The sequence below is a fragment of the Rutidosis leptorrhynchoides genome, chromosome 8 (assembly GCF_046630445.1).
Source record: "Rutidosis leptorrhynchoides isolate AG116_Rl617_1_P2 chromosome 8, CSIRO_AGI_Rlap_v1, whole genome shotgun sequence".
Taxonomy (NCBI): domain Eukaryota; kingdom Viridiplantae; phylum Streptophyta; class Magnoliopsida; order Asterales; family Asteraceae; genus Rutidosis; species Rutidosis leptorrhynchoides.
The window spans coordinates 143,019,794-143,033,170 of record NC_092340.1 but is presented as its reverse complement, the minus strand read 5'-3'; the positions used below and the strand labels follow the sequence as shown (position 1 = coordinate 143,033,170).

At 35.1% G+C, this 13,377-nt stretch overlaps 1 protein-coding gene across 1 annotated transcript in view; it reads left to right on the top strand.

The window, feature by feature from the left end:
- LOC139862514 (uncharacterized) overlaps positions 1–12,619 on the top strand; it is a 62,847-nt gene extending 50,228 nt beyond the window's left edge. The window contains exon 6 of the mRNA XM_071851127.1: positions 12,347–12,619. Within this exon, the coding sequence (XP_071707228.1) occupies positions 12,347–12,354 (8 nt within the window). The 3' untranslated portion in view covers positions 12,355–12,619. The remainder of the gene's footprint in view (positions 1–12,346) is intronic.
- Positions 12,620–13,377: the final 758 nt, after the last annotated feature.

Below are 13,377 nucleotides of genomic sequence, written 5' to 3'. Positions count from 1 at the left end.
ATAATTAATAATGATTATGGTTGTCCTATTTAGTGACGTTCATATGGAATCTGTTATAATCATTTAATTAATCAATTGGGTTGGGTAATTGATTATTCATTCTGATCAAGTGGATGAATTAATATTCATAAACTAATTAAAACAGGGGTGGATTACATACAGTGATAACTGGTGTAATTGTTGACAGAAGTGATAACTGCGTCATAGTTTAAATCCTTAATCAGTTGGAATATTTGACTTCGGGTATAAGGGTAATTTGACGAGGATACTCGCACTTTATATTTATGACCGATGGACTATTATGGACAAAAACCAGATAAACGTATCAAATAAACCAGGACAAAGGACAATTAACCCATGGTAATAAATTAAAATCAACACGTCAAACATCATGATTACGGAAGTTTAAATAAGCATAATTCTTTTATTATATTTCTCATCGTATCTTTATTTACTGTCATTTTATTACTCGCAATTTTATTTTATGTCATTTTATTTATCGCAATTTATTTTACGCACTTTAATTTTTGTCATTTATTTTTACGCTTAAAATCGACAAACCGGTCATTAAACGGTAAAACCCCCATTTTATAATAATACTACTACTTATTTATATATATATTTTTACAAATAAACTTAATAATATAGCGTTAACTTCACCAGCTCCCTGTGGAACGAACCGGACTTACTAAAAACTACACTACTCTACGATTAGGTACACTGCCTATAGTGTTGTAGCAAGGTTTAGGTATATCCCATCCGTAAATTAATAAAACTTGTGTTATATTTTGTAGTATTTTGTATTAAAAATAATACTATTTCGTACCCTCACGCTACATCATCAGGTAGGAAGCGGTTCCAATACGCCCCAAGGTTTCAAAAGGTTCGATATTGCGGATATAGCCTTTCTCGATTTCCCAAAATGGATTACACCTTTCCAAGGTGCGGTTTCTCAATATTACGCGGTTACACACTGGGATTTGTGAGGTTTTCATCTAAGTTTGGTATGACTCTTTTGGGCAACTACGGGTCGTCTCGAGCCCTTCTCGGACTTGGATTATCTCAATTGTTGTTTCTTGGATGAGTTAAGATTCGGTGTTTTGTTTGCCACATGCTTTGGTCCAACGAATAGGGGTATGACATTAGCGGTCATATAGGGTTTCGGAAAGTGCGTGTGAACACACGAGTGGTAACTACTGTTGTAAGAGGGATCTACTAAAAGCGACCATGCAAGTTTGAAACATGTCTTTCGAAGACGTAAATCGTTCGTTTGTTCGGTTCGTCTGTTTGTGGGTGGTACGCGGTACTCATGTCTAAGCGGGTCTCCAAGGTTTCTTGTAAAACTAGAAGTGAAACGAGTATTTCGATACGGAATAATTGACAAAGATACACCGTGTTGGAATAGAATCTATTAAGATACGTTTGAGCAAGTCAGTTAGGGTTCGAAAAATGTTCGTTAGGACTATTCACCCTCGTGGCGAATACTAATGTAATATGATGAATTTCTCTATCCATGGAGAAATGTTACAAGGAGTTTCTTTAAACGGAAATGCGAGCGATAAAGATAGGAGTGAAATGAGGACTTAGAATAGGATGAGCTTGCATCTCGAGGTTGCCATAACGTGCCTCTAGTTGTCAAAAGTTGAAGTCTGAAAGAGAAACGAGATAGTACACGTGGTTGTATAGTTCGGGGTTAAATAATAGTTGGCCGATTATCAGAAATACAAGGGCGTTAAGTCAAAGAAGAGTGAAGTATCGTTGGATTGTGTGTTATCTTAATTTCCAGTAATATCAGACGGTAACGGTGAAATAACAGAGGTATGTAGTGTGGTACGTGATGACAAGAATATTGATCGGATCCACAATTTAGTATTCGAATTCTTCGTGTAAAATAACGAATTTCCGTTCCGTTGATTTCGAGTCGAGGGAGTATGCCTTTCGGCGTTCAAGTAGAAATATTTCCATGTTTGAGTTCCATCTGTTGCTATACGATTTTTAACTAGAAATGTTGGTGTGAAGAATCACGTTCAAGGTGCGAACACGGAGAGGTTTAAAGTTTTCCTTAGCGAGTTAACGAGTTTAAAAGTCGTGTAACACGAGAAAAGTCAGAAATGAATCTTCGGTAATAACAGACGAGATCTAAGATTTTTACGAATACAAGTCCGAGTTGGTAGAGTTTCCTGATTACATGTGGCTTGATTTCGAGATTGATTGTAATGCCTTGACCATTAACATCATGGTCTAGAAAATTGGACTTCGTTCAACAGAAATTCTCACTTGGAGAATTTGGTATAGAGTTGCTCTTTTCTCAAAGTTCGAGCGTAAGATGATGATGTTGTTCGTTTGCCTTCTTTACTTGAATAAGTTAAGATGTCATCTATAAATATGATAACAGATTTGTCTAGATAAGTTGCATACGTGGTTTAGGAGGTTCATGAATACGGACGGAGTCCTAAATAAATCAAACGGTACTAAGAGGGATTTACAACTAATGTTGCGAGCTCGGAAAATGGCTTAGGAGACATCGTCTCCCTTAACCCCCAATTGATGATAACCAGAACGGAGGTCGATTTGGAATACACGGGATCCACGCAAATAATCATGAGGTAATGGATACGAGGAAGAGAGTATTGGTTTCCAACCGAAAGTTACTTAGTTCACAATAATCTATACATAAATGTAGGGCAACAATTTCTCCTTAATGAATAGGTTTTGAGTTCCTTAGTTCTATAGGTGTCGAGTCCAATTTCTTAACGCATATCCTCCGATAAAATTTATAGGCACACAATATATTCCGTCGGTCACTTAAATCGTCTAAGTAGTATCTGGGGGAAAGAGGTGGAATATAAAGAGCACGAGTCAAATCCTTGGTTATAAAACGTCTAACGGTACTCGAATCGAATAAGTATGAAATATACGGTTTGTTGTGAAGAAACGTACCCGTGACTAGTCCATCATCGTCGCGGGCATCCTAGGTGTCGATGTTGTAAGTTCAACGGCGCGCGTTGGTTTTTGCTTTATTCTTTGGGCATTCATTCCTAAAATGACCCGATTGGCCACATTTGTAGCAAATACTCGGCTTTGGTGCGTCGGGCCCCTTTTGAGTGACGGGGGCGGTACTTCCACAATACTTGGCAATATGACCACTACCTTGGCACCGATGGCAAATTAGCTTGCCACATTCACCAAAATGATGCTTGTGGCATTTGTTGCAAAAAGGTCGTGTCCCGGCATAACTTTTCTTGCCGACGGGGGTGAGAGGTTCCTTGGAAAAGTTGTTGTTGTAGTTACTCGATTGGGGGGCTTCCCATTTTCTTTTGTTGTCACCCGACTCATCCTCGGCTTTAGGTGCCGGCACTTCAATCTCGTCTACCGTTTCGATCAATTGACGGGCCATATTCAGGGCCTCTTGGTGATTACTGGGTTTGGATGACATTACTCCTTGTTTGATGCTCTTGGGAAGACCATCCATATAAAGTTCAACCCTTAGAGGTTCGGGGGTCACGAGGTTTGGGCACATCAAGGATAGCTCAGAAAATCGTTGATTATATGCCTTTAGGTCATTCCCGACCGCTTTTAAAGTTCTTAGTTCGTGTTCGAGCTTACGGGTCTCTTCGCGCGGGAAGTATTCGGTGATCATCTTTTTCTTTAAGTCGGCCCATGAGAGTGTGTGGGCTTCATCGATACCCACCGACAGCACATACGTATTCCACCATGTGAGGGCGATACCGGCAAAAGTGTGGGTGGAATATTTGACTTTGTCTTGGTCCCGACAACCGCTTATGCTAAAAACGGCTTCTGTTTGCTCAAACCATCGGGTGAGCACAACCGGTCCTCCGGTCCCATCGAAGGTGTGAGGTTTGCACCCCATGAAAGTTTTGTAGGAGCAACCCTCGTTTGAATTACCGGCTCCATGGTTGTTGTGGTTGTGGTTGTTATTGATGTCGGAGGAGATACTAGCCATAGCCGCACCTATGGCGGTGGCTATCATGCGTTGAAAAGCTTGTTCGGAAGTTTCATTACGTGGTCCGCGACGGGGAGGCATTGTTCCTTCAAGACACAAGAATATCGTTGATTAGTATTCTCAATAATACTAATCATGATAGGGAATGATGATGTAGAGAAAATTTTCCTTGACTCGCCTTAAATTCTTTATGTCATAATGTCGGAATGTCCATATGAATCACCGTAATATAATCCCGGAAATTATATTACCCTGATTCTCATGTGCATTTAACATTACCTCATAAAGTCAAGGTGGCGCGTCAACAAAATTTATCAACGTAAGATCAAGATCGAATACGAGTTAGATATGATTGAAGAGTTCGAGTATAAATGCACAAATAGTCAAGTAATTCCTACTTCAGTCTATATGCCGGTTGTAGTCTAGATTCACCTATGTACCCTATGACTCGGGGTGGACACAAATGAACTCTAAATCCCTACAACCTGGCTCTGATACCACTTGTAGCGACCCCGACAAATCGTCAAGTGACGGCGTCGACTACGTAGGTCCCATTACCTGGTCATAAGTCTTTAAAACAGACGTTTGACCCAAAATATGTCGCATCCATTCAAGTGTAAAGATTGTTTCAAAGTTTACAAAGATAATTGACCACAAGTTAAGTTACAACGTTATAAGTACAAATGAAAACTATGCGACACAGTTTAAATAAGTTCAAAAGATGCTCCAAAATGCATGTATACTCGACATCCAAGCAAGTATCAAAAGAGTGCGGAAGCATGTATCACTAAGCATTCAAAACCTGAGAAAACATAGAAGAATCTGTCAACGAAAACGTTGGTGAAATCATAGGTTTAGTAAGTATTAAACGTTGTTTTTGAACCACAAGATTTTGTATTTCCATAACGTAGATTATCCAAATCATTTGCATTCCAAAAGTGTTGTTATACGCGAGCACTCAATTATCAAAACTTAACCAACGTTACCCCATCACACAGTGCTAGAACCCACACTAAAACACAAAAATATATTTCATCCGCATAACGGTAGCGAACCGTCCGAATGAGGGTTTGTTAAACCCGTATGGCCACACAATATAAGTTCTCGCTTACACCCTGCAAGTGTAACTAATGATAATCGAATTGAGGCATTTTTGTTCTAACTCGCACGTGGAATGTTTGTTTTCACACTTGTGTTCAAAACATAAAAGTAAGTAGTACAAGATGTAACAAAGTATATGTTTTCTCAGCCCACGATTTAAAAGTATAAAAGTTGTTGAAAAGGTGGGACTATGATCTCACCTTGAGTGCAAGAGTTAATAAAGTACTTCAACAAGTAGACGCGTGCAAAGACAAAGCTAGTCTTGACCTAAACATATAGGTTGTATCAATAACGGTAAACACAAACGGTCAAAGATGTTCAATTAGTCCTATGGCTCGTTACGACTCGATTAATATAGCATGTGAATCAATTTGTCAAGTTTCATGCACGATACAAGTAGTTAAGTATGTTAGAACGATTGTATAATCGTTTGGTTAAGTTTGACTAAAAGTCAAACTTGGTCAAAGTCAAAGTCAACGGGGTCGGGTCGGGTATCCGACAATTTTCCCAAGACGAGAAGTCATATAAGAGCCTAATAGTCAAGTTTCATGTTAAACGGAGTTTTAGTTAAGCGGAAACATTTTTGTGACATTTAAAAACAAAAGAGAGTGGCCTGGGGCTTTTGCGCGGCGCGCACTGGGTTGCGCGGCTCGCACCCAAGTGCAATTTCTGGTCAGAACTCAACCAAGAAGGCAAACATCTGGGATCTCTGATTCTGCGCGGCGCGCGGGTAAATGCGCGGCGCGCAATACCTGGGAATCATGCAGTTTGCAGAAAAATGGTCCAAGTCACGAACCAAAATACAATATAACACATTTCATGCACCGAAAACACTTAAAACGCATAACCTATATCATTAGAAAGGTAATTTGACAAGGAAAACAACTAAGCACATTTCATCAAGCAATTCATCACTAACAACAACCAAAAACCGCATTAAACGTTCATAATCAAAGTTTCAAGTTCTAAAACGCATTTTATGATTCGGGCAACCAATTTACATGTATGATATGCCGTTTCGAAGGTAATCATACACACATTGCAACAAAATTCTTATCTACAATATTTCATAGCATTTAGTGCATCAAAAGTTCATCTAAAGCTTATCAAACCCTAATCCAAGTTCACAAAATCACTAATCATGTTCTTGGAGTTTCCTTAATCAACCTATACATCAAAACGAAGCTAATGATACTAGTAACACTTTTAAAACATGCACTTTAACAATCTAACAACATTTGATCATCCAAAATCAAGGATTTAGCAAGTAATTTTCATATTGAACTAGTTACACCAAAAATAACGAATCGAGCATACAAATTACATACACGACATCACAATGAGCCATAGACACTAATTAACAACTTTATAACTCAAAAATCTCAAGAACACATAAAATTAGTGATTTTAGAAAGTTACCCAAATGAGATGAAGTTGGTATCAAATTGAAGAGGATGAAGAGAGGATTCCAAATATGTATTTTGTTTTGGTTGAAGCTTCCAAATCCGAATTTAGATGATGATTCTTTGTAGTGGTGTTTGAGAGAAAATTGGAAAGTATAGAAAGAAAATGGAAATGAAAATGAAAAGGAAAATGGGGAGGTGGGTGTTGACTAGTCAAGCTAGTCACATCTTTGCTCCAATGGCGAAACTAGTCCCTCGCGTTCGGTTGCGGGTGCGTGAATTGACCAAACGAATTATTTTAAATTACACGGAAGTACGGGAGATATTAAAAATCCGATAACGAGAATATTTAAAATGTTACTTAACAAAGGATACGAATCTAGATATGAAGGGTATTATTTAAAAAGAAAAAGACGGGCGTTAAAATAATTTAACGGAAAAATGCGGGATGTTACAAGTAAGACTTGGCCACTGGTTGATTCACGAACCTATAACAATATATACATATATATCAAAGTATGTTCAAAATATATTTACAACACTTTTAATATATTTTGATGTTTTAAGTTTATTAAGTCAGCTGTCCTCGTTAGTAACCTACAACTAGTTGTCCACAGTTAGATGTACAGAAATAAATCGATAAATATTATCTTGAATCAATCCACGAACCAGTGTATACGTATCTCAGTATTGATCACAACTGAAACTATATATATTTTGGAATCAACCTCAACCCTGTATAGCTAACTCCAACATTCACATATAGAGTGTCTATGGTTGTTCCGAAATATATATAGATGTGTCGACATGATAGGTCGAAACATTGTATACGTGTCTATGGTATCTCAAGATTACATAATATACAATACAAGTTGATTAAGTTATGGTTGGAATAGATTTGTTACCAATTTTCACGTAGCTAAAATGAGAAAAATTATCCAATCTTGTTTTACCCATAACTTCTTCATTTTAAATCCGTTTTGAGTGAATCAAATTGCTATGGTTTCATATTGAACTCTATTTTATGAATCTAAACAGAAAAGTATAGGTTTATATTAGGAAAAATAAGTTACAAGTCGTTTTTGTAAAGGTAGTCATTTCAGTCGAAAGAACGACGTCTAGATGACCATTTTAGAAAACATACTTCCACTTTGAGTTTAACCATAATTTTTGGATATAGTTTCATGTTCATAATAAAAATCATTTTCTCAGAATAACAACTTTTAAATCAAAGTTTATCATAGTTTTTAATTAACTAACCCAAAACAGCCCGCGGTGTTACTACGACGGCGTAAATCCGGTTTTACGGTGTTTTTCGTGTTTCCAGGTTTTAAATCATTAAGTTAGCATATCATATAGATATAGAACATGTGTGTAGTTAATTTTAAAAGTCAAGTTAGAAGGATTAACTTTTGTTTGCGAACAAGTTTAGAATTAACTAAACTATGTTCTAGTGATTACGAGTTTAAACCTTCGAATAAGATAGTTTTATATATATGAATCGAATGATGTTATGAACATCATTACTACCTCAAGTTTAGTAGGTAAACCTACTGGAAGTGACAAGAAATGATCTAGCTTTAAAGGATCTTGGATGGCTTGAAAGTTCTTGAAGTAGGATCATGACACAAAAACAAGTTCAAGTAAGATTTTTACTCGAATTAAGATAGTTTATAGTTATAGAAATTGAATCAAAGTTTGAATATGAATATTACCTTGAATAAGAAAGATAACCTACTGTATATAACAAAGGTTTCTTGATCTTAGATGATTACTTGGAATGGATTAGAAAGCTTGGAAGTAAATTAGTAAACTTGAAGGGATTTTTGAAGTGTTCTTGAAGTGTTCTTCCTATGATGATTATAGCTTGATTCTTGAAGTGATTTTTGATGAAGATGATGATTAACTACTGGAAAAATACGTTCATAATAGTGTGTGTGTGTTGAGAGAGAATTAGAAAGAGAATTGGAAGTGAAATGGAGTGAATGATGAGTGGTAATTGGTGAGTGGTGAGTGGGGTTAAAAGGAGTTCTAGTTAGTTGACTAGCTCATGGTAGAAGTTAAAATTGATTAGTCATACATGACATAATCAAGAGTGGAATCCCATGCTAGTTCCTATTGGTATATACTCATAGTAAGTACGTTTTGAAGCTGTGTATAATACGGGTAAGAATACGACTAGAATTCTTGATGAAAGAAAAGAATGGAAAAGTAACTGTAACCATTTTCGTTAAGTATGAGTGTATTGATATATGTCTTGAAGTCTTCCAAAAGTATTTTAATACATCTAAATACACTACATGTATATACATTTTAACTGAGTCGTTAAGTCATCGTTAGTCGTTACATGTAAGTGTTGTTTTGAAACCTTTAAGTTAACGATCTCAATTAATGCTGTTAACCCATTGTTTATTATATCTAATGAGATGTTAAATTATTATATTATCATGATATTATGATATATTAATATATCTTAATATGATATATATACATTTAAACGTCGTTACAACGATAATCGTTACATATATGTCTCGTTTCGAAATCCTTAAGTTAGTAGTCTTGTTTATATGTATATAACTCATTGTTAATATACTTATGGAGATACTTACTTATCATAATCTCATGTTAACCATATGTATACCCATATATATATCGTCATGTCGTTTTTACAAGTTTTAACGTTCGTGAATCGCCGGTCAACTTGGGTGGTCAATTGTCTATATGAAACATATTTCAATTAATCAAGTCTTAACAAGCTTGATTGCTTAACATGTTGGAAATATTTAATCATGTAAATATCAATCTCAATTAATATATATAAACATGGAAAATTTCGGGTCACTACATTATGCCCATGGGTTAATTGTCCTTTGTCCTGGATTATTTAATATGTCCGTCTGGTTTTTGTCCATAACAGTCCATCAGTCATAAATATAAAGTGCGAGTGTCCTCGTCAAATTATCCTTATACCCGAAGTTAAATATTCCAACTAATTGGGGACTTAAACTGTAACAAGATTTTAATACTTTGTTTAATAATTACACCAGGTTATCGACTGCGTGTAACCCAAGGTTTTAATACTCTGTTATCAATTATGCCAAGTGTCCTTGTACATAATTTCACCCCTGTTTTAATAATTCTAGTGGCTACTAATCCATTCCCGTGTCCGGTTAAATGAACGATTATTCGTACATATAAATATCCCGCCCATCGTGTCCGATCGAGTGTATATGGTTATTTATGGGTACGTCCAATTATAAATCTTTATATTAACATTAACAAACTATCATTTAGTTAAACTAATATAAAGCCCATTAATAGCCCATAATCTAATTTCCACAAGTGTCGTTCTTTTGTCCAAACCACAATTATGGTACAAAGCCCAATTACCCAATTTTAGTAATTAGCCCAACATCATGATTACTTCGTTTTAAATAAGCATAATAATAACTTAGCTACGAGACATTAATGTAAAAAGGTTGAACATAACTTACAATGATTAAAAATAGCGTAGCGTTACACGGACAGAATTTCGACTTACACCCTTACAACATTCGCTAACATACCCTTATTATTAGGATTAAAATTAAAATTAAAATATAAATTATAAATATAAATATTACGTATAGATAGTATAGATAGATGGATGGATATATATTGATATTAAAATTCGTCGAACTGCGTTGGCTTTTATAGGCATTTTCATTTTTTTGGGGCTCCGCGAGTCGCGGTACTTTTAGCCTTCGAACTCCGCAAGTCGCGGAGTTCGTTTTTACAGCTCATTCAGCCTTGCACTTTGTTTGCCGACGATTTTAAATAATAATATAATATATATATAATTTTTAAGAATTATTTATATATTATATTATATTCATGTGCATAGTTGACTTGTAATTTTTAGTCCGTTGCGTCGAGCGTTGAGAGTTGACTCTGGTCCCGGTTCCGGATTTTCGAACGTCCTTGCGTACAATTTAATATCTTGTACTTTGCGTTTTGAATCTTGTACTCTTGTAATTTCGAGACGTTTCTTATCAATAATTGGAACCTCTTTGATTGTATTTTGTACTTTTGAGCTTTTTGGTCGTTTGCGTCTTCAATTCGTCGAATCTGTCTTTTGTCTTCACCTTTTATTATTTAAACGAATATCACTTGTAAATAGAACAATTGCAACTAAAAGCTTGTCTTTCTTGAGGAATAATGCTATGAAATATATGTTCGTTTTTAGCATTATCAGTGAGAGATGGATGAAAGAAATAGCTGGTCAATGTATGGTGGTTGCGGCGCTTGTTGCCACCATGGTTTTTGCAGCAGCTTTTGCAGTTCCAGGTGGATATAACCAAACAAACGGTATCCCTCTTTTCCACTCGAAAGAAACCTTCAAGCTTTTTATAGTGGTGGATGCCATTTCTTTGTTATCATCTGCCGCTTCACTTCTCGTGTTCTTATCTGTGTTCACCTCTCGTTATCATGAACGTGATTTCTTGGTAGACTTGCCCAAAAAGCTGATAATAGGTCTATTATTTCTTTTTCTATCTATAACAACCATGATGATTGCTTTTAGTGTCAGCTTTTTCATATTATACCAAAATGGTTCGTTATGGATGTCAATCCTTATTAGCGGATTTGCTTTGATTCCACTCACCCTCAATTTTAAGATCCAAATCCAGCTATTAATAGATGTAATTCGCACAACATATGGTTCTAAGTACCTCTTTAGTCCCATGAAACATGTGTTATATTATAAAAACCCTAAGATCTAACCATTGTTTCTAAGCTTTCATTCCGAGATGTACTTCGTAGAATTGTTATAAAGTGATATAGTTTTGTCAGTAGAATTGTTTCTATTATTATTTAATAACAGTGACAAATGTGTAACTATTAAATTCGATGGAAAATGATGGAGTTTTGTCAGTAGAATTTGTTTCTATTATTATTTAATAACAGTGACAAATGTTTCTATTATTGTTATAAATTCGATGTAACAAATGTGTAACTAGTTTGGTTATTTACAGACTAACAGTATACCGGAGCGATGATGCTCCGGACAAACTAATTTCTATTTCTATTTATATAAAAACTAACATGACAGCCTCAAAAATCAAATTGAATGACTAAAACTCTTGACATCCAGAATTCAAATTAGGTCCCAAAGAAACACCATAAAAGCCCCATGACGTGGCAGGCTAACCCCTATGGCCCTAAGTAACCCCATACAAAATTAGTAGACAATACATTTGGAGATTGTGGGTCTCTCATTCTCTCCCCTTTGAATCGACTATAAGAATATGATTCCTGTCTTTATTCCTTGACAATGGCAATATCTATATACAAGCGTGCCCCCTGATGTACAGCTATCAATATAAATAAATATACAATATTATGCCTAGGATATCTTCTAAAGATATCTTCAATTCTAAAGATTAGGAAGGATTTGGTTGTTAATAGTATGTTGACTTATAGATAGAATATATGGCTTCATTGGCTAAGCGCTAAGTCACATTTGTAATGACTGAATTTATCCTAAATCATAAGTTGTATACCCACTATTTAATGACATCCTAATGATTTAGTTGTATAACCACTAAATTAGTAGTTCTTCGAGGTCTAAAATTAACACAATCGTTTATAGGTAATTAAGGCATTTAATGACAGTATATTTTATGTTTCTGACCAGGTATCTTTGTGTCTACTTTATCACAAATCTATAAGTTCTATACCTCTCTACGAACTGACCAACACTTCTAATTTATGCTTGAAAGTGAATCTTTGATGATGGATATATGCGTAACATTCTATAAACTTATCTTTTGGGTTCTTTAAGTATCCCAAAAGAAGCACAGCAGCCCGAATAATGTGATTTTTTCTTTCTTTTTTTTAGGGGATTGATGAATTTATCAAGAGATTTCACAACGGGATATTCGTCCAAAATGTTATGTTACTGCCTGCTTTTTTGTATTGCTAATCATAATAGGAAAGTGATGAAGAAGTTTGTGATACTGAACCGAACTGGTTTTCATTTACATCTGCAGAGCGTATGTGTGGTGTGCATTCTTAGTCCCCGGTGGCACTGTGCATGCTTGTAAACATGTAATGTTAGTTGATGTTTAGGACAAAGTAAGATATTATTTTGTTTTGTTAACATTTATCTTATGTATGTTAACATTCACCAGATGTATGTTAATAACATTAATCAGATGTATGATAACATATTAAGTCGAGATGTATGTTAACATTCACTCAGTGTATGTTAATAACATTCACCAGATAATAACATTCAGCAGATGTATCATAACATATTAAGTTTAGATGTATATTAACATTTACCAGATGTATGTTATTAACATTCACTGTATGATAACATATTAAGTTCAGATGTATGTTAACATTCGCTAGATGTATGTTAATACCATTCAGTAGATGTATGATAATATATTAATTTTAGATGTATGATAACATAGATGTATGTTAACAATCACCAGATGCATATTAATAACATTCATGATAAAATATTAAGCCTAGATGTATGATAACATAGATGTATGCTAACATTCACTAGATGTATGTTAATAACATTCACCAAATATATCATAACATATTAAGTTTTGATGTATGTTAACATTCACCAGATGTATGTTAATAACATTCACCAAATGTGTGATAACATATGAAGTCCACATGTGATGTGTGTTAACATTCACCGGATGTATGTTAATAACATTCACCGATGTATGTTAACATATCAAGTCCATGATAAAGTGATATTTTTTTTAAAGAAAAAACCCGTAAGTGGTGCTATGAGTTAGCTTGATAAAGAAACTAGAATTTATAATGACTTAATTACACAAATAGTCACTGTGGTTTGTCAAATTTTACAACTTTAATCACTATACTTTTTTTCTTGCAATTTTA